Below are 26,229 nucleotides of genomic sequence, written 5' to 3'. Positions count from 1 at the left end.
ACACAAGACCTTTATCGTCTGCTAATGTTGTCATCATTTCTGAGTACTGAATATATATCGGCTGTCAATACATAGCACCTGTGTAGGAATTAATGTGGAGAAATAGAACAAGATTCAAATACAATTCCATAATTGATTGTGAAATTGTAACCAGGTGAAAACCAACTTCATAGTTAATGCATTCACAAGAAACCACCAAGTCCAAATCCTGTGCTCAGTGAACAAATGTCACTAGGTTGAAAGATTATTTGACTAATTATTAAATTCTGTAACCAGATTTGTCACATCGGAAATCTAAGGACCATTTTTAACTCTGTCTGTATGTATGTCTGTATGTCTGTTCCACCATTATCTCAAGAACCAGACAACTATTAATTGCCATGCTACCTGTTTGAAAGCCTATTTTTAAATTTTGAATTAATTTTCAATATACCTTCAATACTCTCAGTACACAGGAGTTAAGCATTCTTTGATTAATATTGCATTTGACTATTTGATTTTGTGGTAAAGAACAGAGGTTGTCAGGCTATATATGTGTAAGTTATGGGTCTCATACGAACAAAGATGACAACTTTGGATATTGTGCATGTTTGAAAAAAAGTTGCGTAACGAAGGTTTATAAGTATGTAATTCCAGATATTGGAATGTGTTGATGTATATTTCAAGGAATTAAAATAAATATATGCACAATCTCATACATGCATGGCGTGGCTGGTACTGTCCTTTAACAAGTGAGAATGGAATTATAGTCACAGGACGTACTATGTTATAAAAGGCACATCACCCGATGCAGATGGTACAATGTATACAAATTTGTGTATGAAACGCTGTGTGTCTTTTTATCTCATTAGTTTTCAGCAATATTTATTTTCAGGTATGCTTAAATGATTATACAATTTTTGCACTAATTATTGATAAAACAGCAAAAACAATTACAGCCTAATTAAGTGTAATGAGCTTTTGGAAACAACAGATTACAAGTTCAAACACATTTTTTTTTTCTCAGGTGGTGCAATTCATTTCAAAAGAGTCAAGGACACGGATGGTGAGATGGTGCCCCAAATAACCCCACTGCAAAGGTAAAATAAGATTTCAGAGCGTATTAATTAATGCATAATTCAATTGTACTGATACAATTACATGTAGTCAGCAACTCATTAGGACTAATAACAAATTCATGGACAATCATCTATGTGTGTTCTCTGAGGTTAATTTTGTAATGAAGACCACGAAAGTTCACAAGGATGTATTCAATTGCTTAATTTCCTGTCCAATATACCATTTGTCAGCCTGTATTTTATCCATGTTGTGTTAGTGCACTGCCTCTGTATACTTGTTGTTTTCTATGAACAACAGATATTTATTACAATAAAAAAACTAAGTTTGTGTACTAGTCTGAAAACGGTTATTGTTTTAGATGTGAATTGAATTGAATGATCTTGTGTGTAATGCTTGTTACAGGTATCTCAAAGTGTGTAACAGCTGCTTCATTGACTTGCCTGGCAAACATAATTCACCCTTTTTTGTGATCTATTATTATTAGTAAAATTATAAAACCAATATTTTGGATAGCTTAAAGTAGGTTTTAATTTTTAGCTCTGCTGTCGACTTTGTCGAGCGGAGCTTATCATATGAGTGATTGTCCGTCGTCGTCCGTCGTCTGTCGTCCGTGTCAATGTTTTACTTTTTCAACTTCTTCTTGAAAACTACGAGCCTGAATGCTTTGATACTTTGTATATATGTACCTTGGGTAGACCTCTCTCAGATTTGTTCATTTCATGATCATACATGTATCTTCAATTCTCTGATTTTGGTGAATATTGTTGTCATTTTTGGTAAAAAGTGATATTTTCGACTTCTTGTTAAAAACCGCAAGTGCAATTGCTTTGATATTACATATATAGGTACTACATGTGGACCTCTCTCAGATTTGTTCATTTTGTAATGATATCTTCAATTCTCTAATTTTGGTGAATATTTTTGTAATTTTTGGTAAAAAGTGATATTTTCGACTTCTTGTTAAAAACCACAAGTCCAATTGCTTTGATATTACATATATAGGTACTACATGTGGACCTCTCTCAGATTTGTTCATTTTGTAATGATATCTTTAATTCTCTAATTTTGGTGAATATTTTTGTCATTTTTGGTAAAAAGTGATATTTTCAACTTCTTGTTAAAAACCGCAAGTCCAATTGCTTTGATATTACATATATAGGTACTACATGTAGACCTCTCTAAGATTTATTCATTTTGTAATGATATCTTTAATTCTCTAATTTTGGTGAATATTTTTGTCATTTTTGGTAAAAAGTGATATTTTCAACTTCTTGTTAAAAACCGCAAGTCCAATTGCTTTGATATTGCATATATAGATACTACATGTGGACCTCTCTAAGATTTGTTCATTTTGTAATGATATCTTTAATTCTCTAATTTTGGTGAATATTTTTGTCATTTTTGGTAAAAAGTGATATTTTCAACTTCTTGTTAAAAACCGCAAGTCCAATTGCTTTGATATTACATATATATGCACTACATGTGGACCACTCTCAAATTTGTTCATTTCATGATGATATCTTCAATTCTCTAATTTTGGTGAATATTTTTGTCATTTTTAGTAAAAAGTGATATTTTCGACTTCTTGTTAAAAACCACAATCATTTATGGTGAAAAATGATATTTTTGAATTCTTGTTGAAAACAGCAAGTCCCATAAGCATTGATACTATGCATATTGTTCATTTTCTAATGATATCTTCTGTTCTTTAATTGAAATGTGCATTGCTAACAGCGGAGCTATCTCAACCGAGAGGCTGCTTGTTTCTATTTTAAAATATCTATCACAAATCATTTTCTCCATTTGTCCATGGTCACTTTTTGTGTGCAGTTGAATATTCTGAGTAGCATAATAATATGCTAACTGATGTCTAAAAAGTATGAATTATTACATTAATTTGTCAAATTTCCAGACCTGGCCTATATTTTGTTACTATACAAGAACATAGTTTGCAAAATATTTTAGAGCTTTTTAAAATTTCTTCATTTGATACGCCTTACTTAAGATCACAATTTTTTTTTATTCTTTTAGTTGCATATGCACTTACATAAATTACAGAGGTGTTTCTATGGTCAAAATTAGTAATATTTAAATGATTCATTATGCAACAAATGCAATTGTTGGGTTACATGGACTTGTAATGAAGGTATTTTTAAAATAGAACAAATATGGAAAATCATGTTCAAATGATTCAATATTTTTTCAGAAAAAATATGAATGAATCTCAAATTTACCAACATTGACAAAATCTTATGGTAATTGTATTATCTTTCAGAGTACCTGAATTGAGAATTTTATTGGTGAATACCAGAGTACCAAGAATTACAAAGATTTTAGTTGCGAATGTGAAAAAAAAACTGGAGAAGGTGAGTATTTATTGAATGTAAAACCATTTTCTTTCCCAGTGTATGATGGGATACTGCACAGAGGCATAGCTATATTCCTTGCTTGTGAAGCGATTTTGTATGGCTTACTGGTGGCCATTTTGTTTTCTTCATTTTGTTTATGGTAAAGCCATAGGTGGTGTTGTTTTGTCTGACTTGGTCAAATTTTGCACAGTTTGTATACAGGTACTTTAGTGTAGGTTATTTTGTGATTAAATAAAATTTGTTGAATTGACAGCCATTTTGCATATTGCAATTTTGCATATTTTTTTTCAAAATTGCCAACTGGCGGCCATTTTGTTTTCTCATAAGTAAAACCATAGGTTGTGTTCTTTTGTCTGACTTGGTCAAATTGATGGTCATTTTGTCTAAAACCCTAAAATCACAGTCTGTAAATGTGCATGTCCAGAATAAACAGGGCTTTGTATCAGGATTCAGGATCATACTTATTGGGTTACATTTGTATATATCATTTTAACAAATGTTTTTCTGAGATGGAAGAAATAATTTTGTACAAAGGGAGGTACATCTGAGACTGCGACAGTCTGTGGAGAAGTTGCATCTCACTATCCTCAAAAGAAATTCAGGTGCTGCCTCCTTGTCAGTCATTACAGGAATGATGATCGATTGTGGATCGTGTCCTGGAATTTGTTTCCTGGCGAGAAACCCGTGTCTTTATCACGACTTGATTGTCCATAAAGGCGACACACCGGTCCGAGAAGGTTCACCCAACGCCTACCTGAGGCGAGGGTGAGTAGGAAGACTGTTTTCCATGTCAAAAGTTTGAGTGGTACTGCTTAGAGAGGCCAACACAATTGATAAGTTCCAATTGGTTGGTTTCCTCGTTTGGGGTCTAGACCTCTGATTAAACAGTAAACAGTCTCCTAATGGTAGGACAACCGGCTAGCCTCGTCCCCGGAGAATCCCAATGATGGGTGACAAGGATGACCTATAGCCAACAATCGCTGAAAATACAAGTCAATTTCGTTCAAACTATAGACGAAAAGTCAGCTGTCTGGCCAACAAAGGGATCTCCCTTCCACTACACCAATCAGTGTACGCACGTCAATTGCAGGCTAGGCTGTGTTGGTGAGATCACTGTTCACCCTGGCCAGGAGGATGGCAGCTCACTCTGAGTGAGTCAACTGAGAGCCTTCCGGTTGGGACAGCAGATCTGGAAGGTTTGAAGCACCCCTGGTATTTCGACTAACATTTCCAACAGTAGTGGAAACCAGACCTTGCTTGGCCCAATCGGCACCGTCCGCGTCAAAGTGCAGACGTGCTCAAGTACCCCATAAATAGCGGGAAGGGAGGAAAGGCGTACACGTCAATGTGGGTCCACAAAGTGTCCCTGGCCAAGGCTCCTGGAGTCTGCAGGAGTGTTGAGTACGTCATGAGCTTGACGTTCCAGAGTGTGGTGAATAGGTCTAACTTTGGACCGTCCCACCACAAAAACAGTCTAGAGGTTACTTATTGGGGTATCTGCCACTCCACGTTCTGGAGACGAAGCCTCCAGGAAAGGGCGTCCGCTTGACTGTTTCTCCCCCCCCCCCTGGAAGGTGGTGTGTGGCTAGCTCCACATTGTATTCCAGGTACCAAAGGAAAATTTCCTCCGCTAGGACTGACAACCATGGGGATCTGGTTCCCCTCCTCGTAGCTATGGACCACCGCTGAGTTGTCTGTGCGAAGCAAGACTCTGTGGTCTCGAAGTAGTGATAAGCGCACTTCTTTCAGTTCGAGCCAGTTGATATGGCAGTCCTGAATCCAACACAGGGGCCATATTTTCCATTGGGCTTGTTTGTCCAATAGGTGCGCTCCCTAATATGTGAGAGAGGCATCTGTTTCCCTGCTTGAGGTTGGCAATTGCCGACCACCAGGGCAAGGCATCCCTTGCTTGGTACGAGAGTATTACTCACCTGTCCAGTTCCCGTAAGAGAGCCTGGTGCTATAACGGGTGGCTTTATAACACGACCTGGGGGAACTACCCTGCAAACCCCTGACATCATTCCGATGATCCGCATTAGTTCTCAGAAGGACACAGAGGGAGCACTGACTAGGCTTTGGCTAGGTCGTTTAGGCAACGGGCCTGCGGCGACTGTACCAAGCCCACCTCCATGTTGAACTCCCTGGCCAGGAACACCAACTGTTGTGTTGGCTGAGGGTGGGACTTGCTTGATGTATTAGGAAGCACATCTGTCTAGAAAATCTGGTGTTAGCCTTACTGTTGCCTTGCCTTGCTTGTTGGGTTGTGTAGCAACCAGCCATCTAGGTACACGTTGATGTGTACTGGGTGTATCGGTATGTGCGGGTAAGTATCGCTCACCTTCTAGCAAGGCTAACCAGTAAAAACACAGCACGGAGAATGATATGGTGCTCTGCGTTTCCAGGAAGCTCATACACACACAACAAAATGTACTTATTTAGTCTTCTTAAGTCCAGAACGGGGCACAGCTACCTGTAGTCTCAGTTGTAGTCTTTGAAATCCCCAATACTTGTGAGTAGAAGCTCGGACTTAATGCCGGGTTCTCTATCCTGTGTATAGCGCCCTTTGTAAGCAAACTATCTACCTCCTGTCAGAGTCAGAGTCCCCTGGTAGTGCCTCGAATGGGAGCTGGTGACAGGGGGGGTGGAGATTGCAGCGGGATATTGTAACCGTGTATCGCCACCAGGAGAGTCCATGGATCGGTTACGCGCTGACTCCACAAGTTAGGCGGTTCCACATTGGGCTGATCTCTCTGAGACCCCATGAGGCCTGTAGAAGTCGATAGGTTCCAACTCTGCCTCCCGCCGAACATATGCTCATCCCCTTTGTCGCAAGTGGAAGCATTAAACCTGCTTCCCCTGCAAGCTGGGTAGGCGACCCCCGAAGAAGAGGGGGCACCACCTGGTCCCTTCTTCCTGGGGGGTGCGTCGCCACTCTTCCCTCCCCCGGAAGAGCCGGGTTGCTTGCCTCCTGGCCACTTCTGGCCAGTGGGTGCCAACTTTAGTCATTACGTTTTCTCAGCTTGGGGTCCTTACCGCTTGCCCTTTGCAGAAGCCAAACTGGCTTGCGGGTCTCACCTGTACCAACTGGTCAGTGGGATCCTGAAGCACCGAGACTGCTTCTTCCATTCTCATGTGCGTATGCATACTGAGGCGGTGATGCGCCCTGTGAAAACAGACAAAAACACAGTCCGCTGTACAGAGGCAGCCCCTGCCACAAGAGCCAGATGACACTGCAAGATATCCTGCTTAGCCATGTGGTGTCCCACCAATGGCTGTGTCTGCTGGTCTAGGAGGCTAGTGCGTTCTGCCATTGAGACTTCAGAATGCTGGCAGCGCAAAACAATTTGTTCCAGTAGGCTGGCCACAACTCGAAGGTTGAGGATCGCCGCTCTGCTCTCAGTGCCTGAATTGTTTCTGACTAACCGGTCGAAATATTCCATGAATGCGGCCACTCCTTTTGCCCGTCCCACCGGACCAAAACCAAATTGTGGTACCGGGTCAGGGGAGGAACCAATGGATACAATTGGGGCGCGAGATTTGACTTCAGACTAAAGGTTGAGCATAAAATTGACCTACCCTAAGGCCTCTATCTCACAGGGGTCCAAGGTCCGCCCATCAACACTGTGGCGCACGGCGAGGAACAGACTCCGAGGGGCCGCCCGAGGTTGCACATTTAAATGATACTATTTTGACGGACATATTGGATTTATGCAAATGTGATTGTTATTCAATCAAATGTTTCACAATCACAAACACCAAACCATATCGCAGCAACTTGAATATCTAAAAAAATTTATCTAAAATTAAAGATATGTCTTAATAGTTATATTTTTTTCCATGTTATAGAAATGCACCAAACGGCCATTTTGAATATACATTAGGTATATTTCGGAAGCCTAGATTTTCCTAGACTTTTAGTATGTCAATCTAGGCACCTCCCCGGAATGTATTGTGAAGAAATTATTTCTGTTGCAATTTGTGATGGGTCAAACCATAAATTGACTGGACTACATTGTCAATTTTTGTTTTTATATTTTTTTATTTTCACAGTATCCAGACATTATAAACCCTATATTTGATGCTATCGATGGTATTTCTATCCGATGTGAGAATTTATTTAAAGACATGAAAGAGAAAGATTGTGATCATATATATAGAGAAATTGAAGTGAGTGGTTATCATCATTTTTTACACATTAAATTTTCAGGCTGAAATGACATTTTTGTTGCTTTGTTGATATTCTTGGACTACTGTATTTACTTTTTAGATGCTCTTCTAAAAGAGCAAATACGATATTGTGGTATAATGTTGCCCTTAATTGTACCACTGCACAACCCAATCTTTACAAAACTACAACAGTTACCAGTGACATCACTGGACTGTACTACATTGGACTGTTTTTTCAGCACACTACCAACCATGACTACTCACACCGAATTACTAGATTTGCAGCATGCCTTACCAAGAAATGTTTAATTAGCCTACATTACAAAGAACAGTTAGGCAGGAGAAAATCCCAGAGAATTGAGGCAAACTACAGATTGTGTAAAAAATGCAACATAGGTACTGTAGAAGATGAAAAACATTTCATCCTTGACTGTTGCTTCTTCACTCAAGAAAGAAATTTCCTCTTATAAGACTGTAAATTAAGAATGTGTAGTACAACTAACTGAAATATAATAATAATAACTTTATTAATAACTTTATTACTCTACTAAAAACCTTCAGAGGGTTTTTGTATGGTAGGAAACATAAATACAAAAAACGTACAATACAAAAGAGATAAAAATAAAATGTTAGTAAAATATAAGAAAAAATAAATTAATTACTTTCTGTGGTTTTAAAAATTGTGCTCTTCAAATATTTTGCTAAGGCTATGTTATTCTCTATAATCTTTTTAAATATGGAATTCACATCCATTGTGTAAATATTTATTACACACTCATCAAACAGTTTTTTTCTTTGTTCTATATAGCAAGTACAAAATATCAGGAAATGTTTTTCATCTCCCTAATGCTTCAGTGTTACATTTTTTACAATGTGTATTTTCTAATACTATTTTGGGCTTTGTTCTTCTACCTAATTCTATTTCTAAGTTGTGGTCACTCAGACAGAATTTTGAAAGCATTTTCCTGAGGCTGAAATTTGAGATGTTTTGCAAATAATTTTCCATATTATAACTTACTTTGAATAATTTGTATGTTCTCTAATATTTACTTGCATTATAAATAGTAGTACTGCACTTGCAAAATACTTAAAAAACAATTTATAAAACCTAATTGTGAATCCATATTTTATATATACCCTTTAGTTATGTTTGTATATTTTGAAACTTTTCTTGTTTTTGTTTATTTGTGTTTGTTTTTTCTAATCTGTATCCTTACCATACAACACCCACCAATGTTGCAGTTGTGTAATAAAGTTAAAGTTATGTGTCTGTGCGTGCCACATTATAACTTAGAAACACAAAGATTAGAACAACATTTCTTGAACAAATTATTCAGTGTAATGTGCATTTAGTATTTTTAGGTAATTTTGGTTTGATGTAGACTCAAAATGATGTATTTGTCTGTTCTTGGCCTCTGGCCATTAGAAAATGAAATTCATCCTCAATATGACCTTGGTTGCACATGTTAGAACTTATATCTTTTAAAGAGATTTTTTTGTGTTCTACTTCAATGTTGAGGCAATAGTCTTTAAAAGTGAATTATGGAGCTCATAATTTTTTTAGCATAACTACCGGTAGGTAGCTCTCTAATTTGGGATTGCATTTAAACTTCCTAAATGGATTTTTTTTTATTTCTTGTTGCTACTTGTGGACACACAGTGACCAATCTACAATGTAGCTGTACTCAAGGAAACAAAGACATGAAAAAAAATGCTTTTGCCTCAACACGTCAGAATTGCAAAAATCAGAAAATCAACATTCTGAAATACATTATTTGTATAAAGGGTTATTGTTAATAATGAAAACAGAGATGTTGTAGTAGAGCGTGTGGCAGCATGTAACTGCAGCTACAGTGATATGATATATGCAAGTGACTGCGACTACCGTACATAGTGAAAACAGTAACTACAAGAATGCTACATGTAGCTTGCATATATGTCTTGGTCTTAGAGTATTTGTACCCGGTATAAATCATGGTTCTAGAAAAATTTTTTAGAAAAATCTGTGTAATCCATGTATAATTTCAGATCTCCTAATAATCCTTATCAATCAGAATTAACCATCACTATATATCATTGAATAATGTTTTCAGATATAATGAGATCATTTTCTCATGAAAACCAAAAGGTTCATACATTGTTGTTTTTAGCCATTTTTCACACAAAAATAGTTCCATGACCCTATGTTTTGATGTAAGTTTTATGAATATTAACATAAAATAAAACTATACCCCGGTAGTATGAAAATCACAGAAATTTGAATATCAGTTTTAATAACTATGAATAAGTCTAATACCACGCGCCGGCCGGTACATGTAGTTAGCTGTTTAGTGGCTATAGATCTCATGGAAGACCAACCCTGATAACTTAATGATTATAGATCCAATACCCCCCCCCATAGTGTAACTTGTAACTTATGGAAAGTAGCTGCGAGGATTTTATATGGGTACATTTTGATAAGAATTTCTTCAAGCTATACCGTGATATCTTCCTTTGTACCCTATATTTAAGTCTAGAGTCATCAAGCATATTTAGCTGGAAAGAGTCAAATCTCTTCCAGCTCTTAGAAAAAGATATTGCAAAATACTCTAAATGTGGCTCAATTATCCTGACGCCCATAATAAAAATGATCAGGATACTGTCACATTTGATGATTCAGGCTTTTGCGTATCACAAGCAAATGTGACATGTAAAAAAAGAAATTCATAAGACATGACAATCAAACATAATTATGGTAATTTATTTGTAGACCTGTGTATTGCATCAGACCTAATCATTCTCAATGGAAGGTGCATTGGTGACACAGTTGGTAAATTTATCTGTCACCAGAGTAGAGGAAGTAGCACTGTTGATTACACTATTGTAAGCCACTCCCTATACTACAAGGTTAAACTACTGTGGAATACTTTATTTTCGCTGGAATTAATTTTCGCTGAAAAGGCATTTTGGGCGTTTTGCTTGGAATTTATTTTCACTGATTTTTCATGAGTTTAATGTGAAATATAGGAAAAAAAGTATATTCGCTGGATTTTATTTTCACGGAATCATCCCTTCAGCGAAAATAGCAAAAAAAATAAATTACAAGCGAAAATAAAGTATTCTACAGTATTTCATAAACATCAGTTAGATTTAAAACCTCTTTTAGGCTAGAAACAAACGCATTATCTGGTCATTTAAATAGAGATTCATCTGAAATAACTAACAATTTACATGTATATAAACCAGCTGTTACTTACATTTGGAATAAGGATTCACATTATGAATTCTACAGTACTTTACAAAGTAAAGAAGTATTTACATTAATAGATACATTGAACAAAGAAAATTTTGATATTTCAAAACAATCAATTGAAGCTGCTTGTGCAATGTTATCAAACATCTATCATGAGGCAGCTGGTAAATGCTTAAAAAAAAGAATTATGAAAACAAACAAAAACTTGAAGGCAAATATTAAAAAACCTCGAAAACAAAAATGGTATACTAAAGAATTAAATAACTTCAAAAATGATGTTCACAAACTATCAATAAAACTAAGTAAAGACCCCTATAATAAACAGTTAAGGATACATTGTTATAATTCAAAAAAAACAATATAAGAAATTGGTTAAAAAGAAACAAAGAGAATACAAAAATGAAATACTAAATAAACTTGAGAGTTTTAGTGAAACAAACCCAAATAAATACTGGGACCTCATAAAAGAGCTTAAAAATAACAACAAAGATGAGACTCATGAAAATATTGACAGCAGTAAATTATATAAACATTTCAAAGAAAGACTAGTAATGAAGCCAAAGAGACAGTTATCAATGAAAAGATAAAACACTTAGAACAGAACACATCCCGTACAACGAAACTTGATGCACCAATTTGCCAACCTGAAATACAGAAAGCAATTAGCAATCTCAAGAATGGCAAATCACCGTGTACAGACAGTATCACAAATGAAATGATTAAAGTCAGTAGAAACATTGTTATAGAACAAATTCAAACTATTTTCAACTTAATTCTTACAAGTGGTCATTTCCCTAACAGTTGGCAAAGTGGAATAATTAGTCCAATCTTTAAAAAAGGTGATAGATCGGACCCAGGTAATTATCGTGGCATAACATTATTAAATACACTTAGTAAACTTTTCACATCAGCTTTAAGAAATAGATTATTTTAACACATTGAAAAAAACAGACTTCTAATCAAAGAACAAATAGGATTCATCCCACAGTTTAGTACAAGCGATCATATATTTGTATTAAAACAAATCATTACAAAACACGCAAGTCAAAATAAACATGTTACGCCTGCTTCATAGATTCCAAAAAAGGCATTTGATTCAATTTGGCATCAAGGTCTTTTGTACAAACTCTTAAAAAATGATATTTCAGGATAATTTCACAAAGTCATCCAATCAATCTACACTAGCTCATCAAGCTGTATAAAATTAAAAAAATGGCTTAACTGACATTAAAGAACATTTAGAAAATATAAACACAGATTCTCCTTCTTTACTAAATAGTAATCTTTCCTGCCTGCTTTATGCAGACGATCTACTTCTGTTATCTAAATCAAACACAGATCTTCAAAATGCTTTAAACTCTTTAAATATATATTGTGAAAAATGGCAACTGGACATCAACATATCAAAAACCAAAGTTATTATATTCAATAAAACAAGAAAAAAACTCACCAAGCATGAATTTCATATTAATAATGTTGAACCTGAAACAGTTTCTAATTATTCCTACCTGGGAGTCAAATTAAGTAGTTCAGGCAAGCTCCATAAAGCACAAGATGATATAACAAATAGGGCTTTGAAAGTTTTAAAGTAAAACAACTATTACACAGTGACATAAATATCCCCATTAAAACATATCTAAAATGTTTGACTCTATTATAAAACCAGTTTTACTGTATTGCACTGAGATCTGGTCCAGTGACAATATTAAATCAAAACAAAATATTTTCAACAACAACAAGTCATTGAAAATGACACAGTCCCCGTAAAATTTTTGAAAGTTCTCTTTGTGCTTGTCATATTAAAGCGAAGGGGTTGTAGCGAGCGTGACCTTGAAACTTTAGTTCCAAGTGGCGTAAACAACAGATTGTTTATTTACATCAAAACACGTGTTCCGTGTAGTAGTAATATGGCCAAAAATAAAAACAGCCGTTATTTGGCCATCTTTGATCTGATTATGCATGTAACTGCAACTACAGTGATATGATATATGCAAGTGACTGCGACTACCGTACATAGTGAAAACAGTAACTACAAGAATGCTACATGTAGCTTGCATATATGTCTTGGTCTTAGAGTATTTGTACCCGGTATAAATCATGGTGACATTATTAAATCAAAACAAAATATTTTCAACAACAACAAGTCATTGAAAATGACACAGTCCCTGTAAAATTTTTGAAAGTTCTCTTTGTGCTTGTCATATTAAAGCGAAGGGGTTGTCGCGAGCGTGTCCTTGAAACTTTAGTTCCAAGTGGCGTATACAACAGATTGTTTATTTACATCAAAACACGTGTTCCGTGTAGTAGTAATATGGCCAAAAATAAAAACAGCCGTTATTCGGCCATCTTTGATCTGATTATGAAACACACTGATATGTATGATGTATGTGCCAAATACGAATGAAAATGGTACATAAATTGTGGAAATATAGTAGTAAGGCCAAAAAGTCAGATGGCTGTCAATCGGCCATCCTTGACCAGATTTTGAAAGAAATTGTCATGGACATGCATCCTAACATGTATAAAGTACATGTATGTGCCAAATTTGAATGAAAACTGACAGAGTACGTCCAAGATACTGCATAAAAAAACAAAAACAAGATGCCTGCCAGTCGACCATCTTTGATCCAATCATGGACATGTATCCTAACATGTATAATCTATGTACCAAGTTTGAATGAAAACTGACAAAGCATGTCCAAAATACAACATTTTACAAAAAACAAGATGGCTGCCAGTCGGCCATTTTGAATCGAATCACTAAACCACTGCATGTGCATATGTCCCACATAAGGTACTAGGCACATGCAAAGAATGAACGGAATCGGCCCACAGGATTCTGAAATATGACTCTGGACAGACTGACGCACGAACAGACGAATGGACACACGAACAGATGGACGGACAGACTCAAGAACTCACAGATGGTCGGGACATGTATCCTAACATGTATGATCTATGTACTAAATTTGAATGAAAACTGACAAAGCATGTCCAAAATACAACATTTTCAAAAAACAAGATGGCTGCCAGTTGGCCATCTTTGATCCAATTGTGAAATCAAATCATCATGGACATGTATCCTAACATGTATAATCTATGTACCAAGTTTGAATGAAAACTGACAAAGCATGTCCAAAATACAACATTTTCAAAAAACAAGATGGCTGCCAGTCGGCCATTTTGAATCGAATCGCTAAACCACTGCATGTGAATATGTCCTACACAAAGTACTAGAAACATGCAAAGAATGAGCAGAATCGATCCAAGGGATTCTGAGATATGACTCCGGACGGACGCACAGACGCACGGACAGAGGCCGAAATATAAGTTCCCATTTTCAGACTTCGTCCGAACGGGGACTAATAACCCAGCAGAAAAAATTCACATTAAATTTTGCAAATTTCTCTTAAAAGTAAATTGCAAATCACCTAACAATAGCATGCCTAATGGAGTTGGGTTGCTATCCTCTCATTGTTACTAGACACAATTCAGATGGTAAAATATTGGATAAAAATATCACAGAAGCTAGAATACACTCTTCTAAATGAGGCATATAGACTAGGTATCGAACTAAACAAAATTGGCACACCAAACTGGGTGTCAAGCATCAAACAAACTTTAAATTTGATAAACAAGGATGACATCTGGAAAAACCACACTTCTGAAACTAATAACAAACTTATTACCACAGTCAAGGAGAACATAAAACAGGCATTTCAGAGTCACTGTGATCAATTTCTATTCAATGACAAAAAAGGAGGCAATCATAGAAACAAACTAAACTTACAGAGAAAATTGAACTCAAAAGTTATCTTGGAGTAGTCAAAAATCCATTCCATAGGTCAGCATTGACAAAATTAAGGATAAGTGCACATACTCTACAAATTGAGAAGGGCATATATACAAACCACGCCTTACAAGATAGAAAATGTCAAATTTGCCAGAACAGAGAGATTGAGGATGAAAAACATTTCCTCCTAACATTCACACTATGATGCATTAAAGGGAACCTCAATCCAAACAACATAATGACCCCTAAAGAAAAAGCTCCACAAATGTAGGAGAATGCAATTTACACTCTTTTTTATATCAGTTTTCATTCTCTAGATATTCAACTTTTCATCGTTATTATGTAGTCAGCCATCTTGATTCTCAAGCAAAGGATTATGGGTAAAGTATGACATCATAGAATCTGTTGTCAGAAATTGAGAAAATTATTTCATCTATAACATGAGAAATACTGATGCGAATTAGTTCAAATTTTCGTTGTGCATATTACTCATGTATATAATTATAGTAATGGAAATTGGAATTTTACAAATACACATAAAGTGAAGATATTGTTAAAAACGTTAAAAAAATAAAAATCAATATTTTAGTTGTGAAATATAGAATGTCACTTTTTTGTCCCCTTTTTGTGCTCAACATGTGATATATCACCTATATAACCTACTCACGTTGGTAAATTGTATACAATATAAGGAAATTTTAGCATTTGGTAGAAAAACATAAAAATAAATATTTTCAGTTCTGTTTCCATTACAACTATTTTATAAGCATGGATGGTACCAGTACATGTATGCTACAACCCTGTTCTAAACTTTCAGCCAATTTAAAGTTCAACTTTTGAAGTTATAGATGAAATCATTTTCTCAATTTCTGACAACAGATTCTATGATGTCATACTTTACCCATAATCCTTTGCTTGAAAATCAAGATGGCTGACTACGTAATACTGATGAAAAGTGGAATATCTAGAGAATGAAAAGTGATACAACAAAACTGTAAATTGCATTCTCCTACATTTATGGAGCTTTTTCTTGGGAGTTCATTATATTGTTTGGATTGAGGTTCCCTTTAAGAAAAGACAGCCTAAACAAATTTCTTGCAACACCAACCAAACAAAACAAGAAAGAAAAACTAGTAAATATACATAAACCAAACGACAAAAACATATTAATTTAGTCAAATTTGTATACCAAGGCTTCTTAATGAGAGAAAACTACATTAAATTACCAGCTGCCTCATAAAAGAAAAAAAAAAAATGTTTTTGCTTTGTTTTGTGTTTTGTTTTTGTTCTCTAATTTTAATTTTTTGTTTGTTATTTTTACATTTCATTTTAACTTTCAACATTTAACTTTATTGTATCACGTACAATATCTCAATTAAGGATATGTTTATCAATAAAGATTATTATTATTATTACTATTCACAGGGATTAACATAAATTTGCATATGTTGTTTTTTGTATTTCAGGAGTTGATTGACATAAATCAAAGTTTGTTGGGAATATTAGGTGTTTCTCATCCATCATTGGAGCAAGTAGTTCAGATTACATCAAAACATGGACTTCATTCCAAATTAACGGGTGCTGGAGGAGGTGGCTGTGCACTGACACTAATAGCACCTGGTGAGAATAGTCTTGATATATTTGTAATAAATAAGCACCACAGATTGCAGTATGCATTCACATTTCACTGGAAACCACATTAGTTTTGTAAATTTTGTGTGAGGGAAATTTTGTAGCAGTGAAAATGTGTCTAGGGTATGTTATATGTATACGACATGTGTCCTAGGGTATGTTACATGAATACGACATGTGTCTAGGGTATGTTACATGAATACGACATGTGTCTAGGGTATGTTACATGAATATGACATGTGTCTAGGGTATGTTATACGACATGTGTCTAGAGTATATTATATGACATGTGTCTAAGGTATGTTATATGACATGTGTCTAGGGTATGTTATATGACATGTTATACAACATGTGTAGGGTATGTTATACAACATGTGTAGGGTATGTTATATGACATGTGTCTAGGGTATGTTATACAACGTGTGTAGGGTATGTTATACGACATGTGTCTAGGGTATGTTATACGACATGTGTCTAGGGTATGTTATATGTCATGTGTCTAGGGTATGTTATATGACATGTGTCTAGGGTATGTTATACGACATGTGTCCGTGGTATGTTATACAACATGTGTAGGGTATGTTATATGACATGTGTCTAGGGTATGTTATACAACATGTGTAGGGTATGTTATATGACATGTGTCCGTGGTATGTTATACAACATGTGTAGGATATGTTATACGACATGTGTCTAGGGTATGTTATACAACATGTGTAGGGTATGTTATACAACATGTGTAGGGAATGTTATACAACATGTGTCTAGGGTGTGTTATATGACATATGTCTAGGGTATGTAATACAACATGTGTCTAGGGTATGTTGTACAACATGTGTCTAGGGTATGTTATATGACATGTGTCTAGGGTATGTTATACAACATGTGTCTAGGGTATGTTATACAACGTGTGTAGGGAATGTTATACAACATGTGTCTAGGGATGTGTCTAGGGTATGTTATGCAACGTGTGTCTAGGGTATGTTATACAACGTGCGTCTAGGGTATGTTATGCAACGTGTGTCTATGGTATGTTATACAACATGTGTAGGGAATGTTATACAACATGTATTAGGGTATGTTATACAACATGTGTCTAGGGTATGTTATATGACATGTGTCTAGGGTATGTTATATGACATGTGTCTAGGGTGTGTTATATGACATGTGTCTAGGGTATGTTATACAACATGTGTTTAGGGTATGTTATATGACATGTGTCTAGGGTATGTTATACAACATGTGTAGGGTATGTTATATGACATGTGTCCGTGGTATGTTATACAACATGTGTAGGATATGTTATACGACATGTGTCTAGGAAATGTTATACAACATGTGTAGGGTATGTTATACAACATGTGTAGGGAATGTTATACAACATGTGTCTAGGGTATGTTATACGACATGTGTCTAGGGTGTGTTATATGACATATGTCTAGGGTATGTAATACAACATGTGTCTAGGGTATGTTGTACAACATGTGTCTAAGGTATGTTATATGACATGTGTCTAGGGTATGTTATACAACATGTGTCTAGGGTATGTTATACGACATGTGTCTAGGGTGTGTTATATGACATATGTCTAGGGTATGTAATACAACATGTGTCTAGGGTATGTTGTACAACATGTGTCTAAGGTATGTTATATGACATGTGTCTAGGGTATGTTATACAACATGTGTCTAGGGTATGTTATACGACATGTGTCTAGGGTGTGTTATATGACATATGTCTAGGGTATGTTATACAACATGTGTCTAGGGTATGTTATACAACGTGTGTAGGGAATGTTATACAACATGTGTCTAGGGATGTGTCTAGGGTATGTTATGCAACGTGTGTCTAGGGTATGTTATACAACGTGCGTAGGGAATGTTATACAACATGTATTAGGGTATGTTATACAACATGTGTCTAGGGTATGTTATATGCCATGTGTCTAGGGTATGTTATATGACATGTGTCTAGGGTGTGTTATATGACATGTGTCTAGAGTATGTTATACAACATGTGTTTAGGGTATGTTATATGACATGTGTCTAGGGTATGTTATACAACATGTGTAGGGTATGTTATATGACATGTGTCCGTGGTATGATATAAAACATGTGTAGGATATGTTATACGACATGTGTCTAGGAAATGTTATACAACATGTGTAGGGTATGTTATACAACATGTGTAGGGAATGTTATACAACATGTGTCTAGGGTATGTTATACGACATGTGTCTAGGGTATGTAATACAACATGTGTCTAGGGTATGTTGTACAACATGTGTCTAGGGTATGTTATATGACATGTGTCTAGGGTATGTTATACAACGTGTGTAGGGAATGTTATACAACATGTGTCTAGGGATGTGTCTAGGGTATGTTATGCAACGTGTGTCTAGGGTATGTTATACAACGTGCGTCTAGGGTATGTTATGCAACGTGTGTCTATGGTATGTTATACAACATGTGTAGGGAATGTTATATGACATGTGTCTAGGGTATGTTATATGACATGTGTCTAGGGTATGTTATATGACATGTGTCTAGGGTGTGTTATATGACATGTGTCTAGGGTATGTTATACAACATGTGTTTAGGGTATGTTATATGACATGTGTCTAGGGTATGTTATACAACATGTGTAGGGTATGTTATATGACATGTGTCCGTGGTATGTTATACAACATGTGTAGGATATGTTATACGACATGTGTCTAGGAAATGTTATACAACATGTGTAGGGTATGTTATACAACATGTGTAGGGAATGTTATACAACATGTGTCTAGGGTATGTTATACGACATGTGTCTAGGGTGTGTTATATGACATGTGTCTAGGGTATGTTATATGACATGTGTCTAGGGTGTGTTATATGACATGTGTCTAGGGTATGTTATACAACGTGTGTAGGGAATGTTATACAACATGTGTCTAGGGATGTGTCTAGGGTATGTTATGCAACGTGTGTCTAGGGTATGTTATACAACGTGCGTCTAGGGTATGTTATGCAACGTGTGTCTATGGTATGTTATACAACATGTGTAGGGAATGTTATACAACATGTATTAGGGTATGTTATACAACATGTGTCTAGGGTATGTTATATGACATGTGTCTAGGGTATGTTATATGACATGTGTCTAGGGTGTGTTATATGACATGTGTCTAGGGTATGTTATACAACATGTGTTTAGGGTATGTTATATGACATGTGTCTAGGGTATGTTATACAACATGTGTAGGGAATGTTATACAACATGTATCTAGGGTATGTTATACAACATGTGTCTAGGGTATGTTATATGACATGTGTCTAGGGTATGTTATATGACATGTGTCTAGGGTGTGTTATATGACATGTGTCTAGGGTATGTTATACAACATGTATCTAGGGTATGTTATACGACATGTGTTTAGGGTATGTTATATGACATGTGTCTAGGGTATGTTATATGACATGTGTCTAGGGTATGTTATATGACATGTGTCTAGGGTATGTTATACAACATGTATCTAGGGTATGTTATATGACATGTGTCTAGGGTATGTTATATGACATGTGTCTAGGGTATGTTATATGACATGTGTCTAGGATATGTTATATGACATGCGTCTAGGGAATGTTATACGACATGTGTCTAGGGTATGTTATATGACATGTGTCTAGGCTATGTTATATGACATGTGTCTAGGATATGTTATATGACATGTGTCTAGGGAATGTTATACAACATGTGTAGGGTATGTTGTATGACATGTGTCTAGGGTATGTTATACAACATGTGTAGGGAATGTTATACAACATGTGTCTAGGGTATGTTATACAACATGTGTCTAGGGTATGTTATATGACATGTGTCTAGGATATGTTATATGACATGTGTCTAGGGAATGTTATACGACATGTGTCTAGGGTATGTTACATGTGTCTAGGGAATGTTATAAGACATGGAGTGTCAGCGACTTTCATGCAATTTTGTCTCACAAAGGCCATATAATCATAAAAATTTCTTTTTGTCATTTTAGGTAAAAGTTTGATTACTTTGATATTATACATATAGGTACCTCATGTGATCATGTGAACCGATCTCAGATTTATTCATTTTGTGATGATATCTTTAATTCTCTAATTTTGATGAATATTTTTGTCATTTTAAGTAAAAGTTTGATTACTTTGATATTATACATATAGGTACCTCATGTGATCATGTGAACCGATCTCAGATTTATTCATTTTGTGATGATATCTTTAATTCTCTAATTTTGATGAATATTTTTGTCATTTTGGGTAAAAGTTTGAAAAGTTTGATTGCTTTGATATTATACATATAGGTATCTCATGTGAACCGATCTCAGATTTTTTCATTTTGTGATGATATCTTTAATTCTCTAATTTTGATGAATATTTTTGTCATTTTGGGTAAAAGTTTGAAAAGTTTGATTGCTTTGATATTATACATATAGGTATCTCATGTGAATCGATCTCAGATTTATTCATTTTGTGATGATATCTTTAATTCTTTATTTGCAATGAGCAATGAGCATTGCTAGCAGCAGAGTTGTCTCAGCTGAGAGGCTGCTTGTATTGTATTTATTGCCTTGCTCTATAAATGTACACCAGCTTTTGAAAGTTTTCTCTCTACAGTAATCTATGCAGTTAATATTGATGACAGATTCAGTGGTTTTGATGTAACTGATTAAATATAAATAGTTAGTCAAGTTCAATTTTATTTAGTCTTGGATGCATGATGTACAACAGTTTTTCATCTTCCGAACAACATAAAATTATGTGTGAACTCATAGTAGCTGCTGACATAAAAAGTAAATAAGACCAATAAGAAATATGTACTGCATGTATGATTCAAACTGACACTCACACCTAATCACTTTGCTTCATGTCTAACTTTCGACCACTGAAAAATATTGATCAAAATAAAAACAAATATTAAATCATTCATATGGTTGTATTATGGTTGAATTCATGTGAATTTCAGGAAATATGCAAAGCATGTCTACATAAATTTTAGTTTGTACAAATACACATGAATTCACTTCTGAAATAAGATTTAAATATTCAACATCAATTGTTTCACATGATAATACACCAATGTTTTAGGAATAATAACTGTTAAAGTTGTATATACCCATTTTTGAGAGAGTAAACAAGTGAACGTTCAGCTTACTCAAGTATTTCTCTTGAATAAATTAAGAAGTGCAAGGTAACCAGCATTTAACTATGTTTTTTTGCAGGCACTGAAGCAAATACCTTGAGGGAAATACAGAAGCAGCTTTCAAACCTAGACATGGGTTGCTGGGAAACCAGTATTGGAGGAAGAGGAGTCACTGCACATAAAGATATACCATCTAACTTTACAATTCACTCTTCTTTTAATGAAGAACTTTGAAAGACATTATTTATTATTTGATTTTTAGAAACATGGAAGCTTTCTGATTGTTGGAATGAAAATAATATTATTTTTAGGTGATAATTTAATGCTTGAAATTGTTTGTCTTTAAATTTCGTTCAGAAGTATAGATCTGATTATAGAATGATTGTAAAACACTCACTACTTCTAAGGTTAACTAAGAACCTACAAACTTTTTAAAACCAAAATAGAACAAGAAAACTACTTAACAATTATGAAAAACAGTGAACTTCGCAAATCCTTAACAAAATTTAGACTTGGCAACCACTGTCTGAAAATTGAAACAGGCCGGCATACAGGATTGGATTTTAAAGACAGAGTCTGCAATATGTGCGACAATGACCATGTTGAAGATGAACAACATTTTGTCACAAATTGTCCTCATTACAATGAAATAAGATTAAAACATTACATTGTAGCTAATAAACGTATACCAAATTTTGACAAATTTAGTAATGAAAATAAATTCATATCATTACTAAGTGACGAGAAAATGTCAATTCCTTTAGCGCAATCTTTAAAAAACTGTTTTAATACAAGACAGCAGCACCTTCATAAACTAAGCCAGTAATACATTCCTTGTATACAAATTTTTATCTTTTTTTTTTTAATGCCTTTTTGTTCCCTTACTTTTTATGTGATTATTTTTCTTTTACTAATATCTGATTTGTAACCCTTTTCATCCCCTCCGGGGGATGTTGTGTGTTAGTAAATAAATAAATAACTAAGGTTCGGGAGAACAAATCTGACAATAGAATTATTGTAAAACAGTCACTACTTCTAAGGTTCAGGAGAACAGATCTGATTATAGTATGATTGTGAAACAGTCACTAATTCTAAGGTCCAGGAGAGCAGATCTGATTATAGAATGATTGTAAAACAGTCACTAATTCTAAGGTCCGGGAGAACAGATCTGATTATAGAATGATTATGAAACAGTCACTACTTCTAAGGTTCAGAAGAACAGATCTGATTATAGAATGATTGTAAAACAGTCACTACTTCTAAGATTCAGGAGAACAGATCTGATTATAGAATGATTGTAAAACAGTCACTAATTCTAAGGTCCGGGAGAACAGATCTGATTATAGAATGATTATGAAACAGTCACTACTTCTAAGGTTTGGGAGAACAGATCTGATTATAGGATGATTGTAAAACAGTCATTACTTCTAAGATTCAGGAGAACAGATCTGATCAGAGAATGATTGTGAAACAGTCACTACTTCTAAGGTTCAGGAGAACAGATCTGATTATAGGATGATTGTAAAACAGTCACTACTTCTTAGGTTCAGAACAGATCTGATTATAGTATGATTGTGAAACAGTCACTAATTCTAAGGTCCAGGAGAACAGATCTGATTATAGAATGATTGTAAAACAGTCACTAATTCTAAGGTCCGGGAGAACAGATCTGATTATAGAATGATTGTGAAACAGTCACTACTTCTAAGGTTCAGAATAGATCTGATTATAGAATGATTGTGAAACAGTCACTACTTCTAAGGTTCAGAATAGATCTGATTATACAATGATTGTAAAACACTCACTACTTCTAAGATTCAGGAGAACAGATCTGATTATAGAATGATTGTAAAACAGTCACTACTTCTAAGATTCAGGAGAACAGATCTGATTATAGAATGATTGTGAAACAGTCACTACTTCTAAGATTCAGGAGAACAGATCTGATTATAGAATGATTGTAAAACAGTCACTACTTCTAAGATTCAGGAGAACAGATCTGATTATAGAATGATTGTAAAACAGTCACTACTTCTAAGGTTCAGGAGAACAGATCTGATTATAGGATGATTGTGAAACAGTCACTACTTCTAAGGTTCAGGAGAACAGATCTGATTATAGAATGATTGTAAAACAGTCACTACTTCTAAGGTTCAGGAGAACAGATCTGATTATAGATTATAGAATGATTGTAAAACAGTCACTACTTCTAAGGTTCGGAACAGATCTGATTATAGAATGATTGTGAAACAGTCACTACTTCTAAGGTTCGGGAGAACAGATCTGATTATAGAATGATTGTAAAACAGTCACTACTTCTAAGGTTCGGGAAAAGAGATCTGATTATAGAATGATTGTAAAACAGTCACTACTTCTAAGGTTCGGGAGAACAGATCTGATTATAGAATGATTGTAAAACAGTCACTACTTCTAAGGTTCGGAACAGATCTGATTATAGAATGATTGTGAAACAGTCACTACTTCTAAGGTTCGGGAGAACAGATCTGATTATAGAATGATTGTAAAACAGTCACTACTTCTAAGGTTCGGGAGAACAGATCTGATTATAGAATGATTGTAAAACAGTCACTACTTCTAAGGTTCGGAACAGATCTGATGATAGAATGATTGTGAAACAGTCACTACTTCTAAGATTCAGGAGAACAGATCTGATTATAGAATGATTGTAAAACAGTCACTACTTCTAAGGTTCGGGAGAACAGATCTGATTATAGGATGATTGTAAAACAGTCACTACTTATAAGGTTCGGGAGAACAGATCTGATTATAGGATGATTGTAAAACAGTCGCTACTTCTAAGGTTCGGGAGAACAGATCTGATTATAGAATGATTGTAAAACACTCACTACTTCTAAGGTTCGGGAGAACAGATCTGATTATAGAATGATTGTAAAACAGTCACTACTTCTAAGGTTCGGGAGAACAGATCTGATTATAGAATGATTGTAAAACAGTCACTGCTTCTAAGGTTCAGGAGAACAGATCTGATTATAGGATGATTGTGAAACAGTCACTACTTCTAAGGTTCAGGAGAACAGATCTGATTATAGGATGATTGTAAAACAGTCACTACTTCTAAGGTTCGGGAGAACAGATCTGATTATAGGATGACTGTGAAACAGTCACTGCTTCTAAGGTTCAGGAGAACAGATCTGATTATAGGATGATTGTAAAACAGTCACTACTTCTAAGGTTTGGGAGAACAGATCTGATTATAGAATGATTGTAAAACACTCACTACTTCTAAGGTTCAGGAGAACAGATCTGATTATAGGATGATTGTGAAACAGTCACTACTTCTGAGGTTCAGGAGAACAGATCTGATTATAGAATGATTGTAAAACAGTCACTACTTCTAAGGTTCAGGAGAACAGATCTGATTATATAATGATTGTGAAACAGTCACTACTTCTAAGATTCAGGAGAACAGATCTGCTTATAGAATGATTGTAAAACAGTCACTACTTCTAAAGTTCATGAGAACAGATCTGCTTATACAATGATTGTAAAACAGTCACTACTTCTAAAGTTCATGAGAACAGGTCTGATTATAGGATGATTGTAAAACAGTCACTACTTCTAAGGTCCGGGAGAACAGATCTGATTATAGGATGATTGTAAAACAGTCACTACTTCTAAGGTCCGGGAGAACAGATCTGATTATAGGATGATTGTAAAACAGTCACTACTTCTAAGGTTCAGAACAGATCTGATTATAGAATGATTGTTAAACAGTCACTACTTCTAAGGTTCAGAAGAACAGATCTGATTATAGAATGATTGTAAAACAGTCACTACTTCTAAGGTTCAGGAGAACAAATCTGATTATAGGATGATTGTAAAACAGTCACTACTTCTAAGGTTCAGGAGAACAGATCTGATTATACAATGATTGTAAAACAGTCACTACTTCTAAGGTTCAGGAGAACAAATCTGATTATACAATGATTGTGAAACACTCACTACTTCTAAGGTTCAGAACAGATCTGATAATAGAATGATTGTAAAACAGTCACTACTTCTAAGGTTCAGGAGAACAAATCTGATTATACAATGATTGTGAAACACTCACTACTTCTAAGGTTCAGAACAGATCTGATTATAGAATGATTGTAAAACAGTCACTACTTCTAAGGTTCGGGAGAACAGATCTGATTATAGTATGATTGTGAAACAGTCACTAATTCTAAGGTTCAGGAGAACAGATCTGATTATAGGATGATTGTAAAACAGTCACTACTTCTAAGGTTCAAAACAGATCTGATTATAGAATGATTGTAAAACACTCACTACTTCTAAGGTTCAGAACAGATCTGATTATACAATGATTGTGAAACACTCACTACTTCTAAGGTTTGGGAGAACAGATCTGATTATAGGATGATTGTAAAACAGTCACTACTTCTAAGGTTCGGGAGAACAGATCTGATTATAGAATGATTGTAAAACAGTCACTAATTCTAAGGTTCAGGAGAACAAATTTGATTATACAATGATTGTGAAACACTCACTACTTCTAAGGTTCAGGAGAACAAATCTGATTATACAATGATTGTGAAACACACACTACTTCTGAGGTTCAGGAGAACAGATCTGATTATAGAATGATTATGAAACAGTCACTGCTTCTAAGATTAAGGAGAACAGATCTGATTATAGAATGATTATGAAACAGTCACTACTTCTAAGGTTCAGAAGAACAGATCTGATTATAGAATGATTGTAAAACAGTCACTACTTCTAAGGTTCAGGAGAACAAATCTGATTATACAATGATTGTG

General features: G+C 35.1%; 1 protein-coding gene across 1 annotated transcript in view; it reads left to right on the top strand.

Moving 5' to 3' along the window:
- LOC102805391 (mevalonate kinase-like) overlaps positions 1 to 22,117 on the top strand; it is a 30,111-nt gene extending 7,994 nt beyond the window's left edge. Inside the window, exons 6-10 of the mRNA XM_085493615.1 lie at positions 1,007 to 1,079; positions 3,335 to 3,425; positions 7,479 to 7,595; positions 16,087 to 16,240; positions 21,507 to 22,117. Of these exons, the coding sequence (XP_085349741.1) occupies positions 1,007 to 1,079; positions 3,335 to 3,425; positions 7,479 to 7,595; positions 16,087 to 16,240; positions 21,507 to 21,661 (590 nt within the window). The 3' untranslated portion in view covers positions 21,662 to 22,117. The remainder of the gene's footprint in view (positions 1 to 1,006; positions 1,080 to 3,334; positions 3,426 to 7,478; positions 7,596 to 16,086; positions 16,241 to 21,506) is intronic.
- The last annotated feature ends 4,112 nt before the right edge of the window (positions 22,118 to 26,229 follow it).

The sequence above is a fragment of the Saccoglossus kowalevskii genome, chromosome 19, assembly GCF_978046115.1.
Source record: "Saccoglossus kowalevskii chromosome 19, keSacKowa6.1, whole genome shotgun sequence".
NCBI classification, from domain to species: domain Eukaryota; kingdom Metazoa; phylum Hemichordata; class Enteropneusta; family Harrimaniidae; genus Saccoglossus; species Saccoglossus kowalevskii.
Note: the sequence above shows the minus strand (reverse complement) of the source record. Positions and strands in the feature narration are given on the sequence as shown.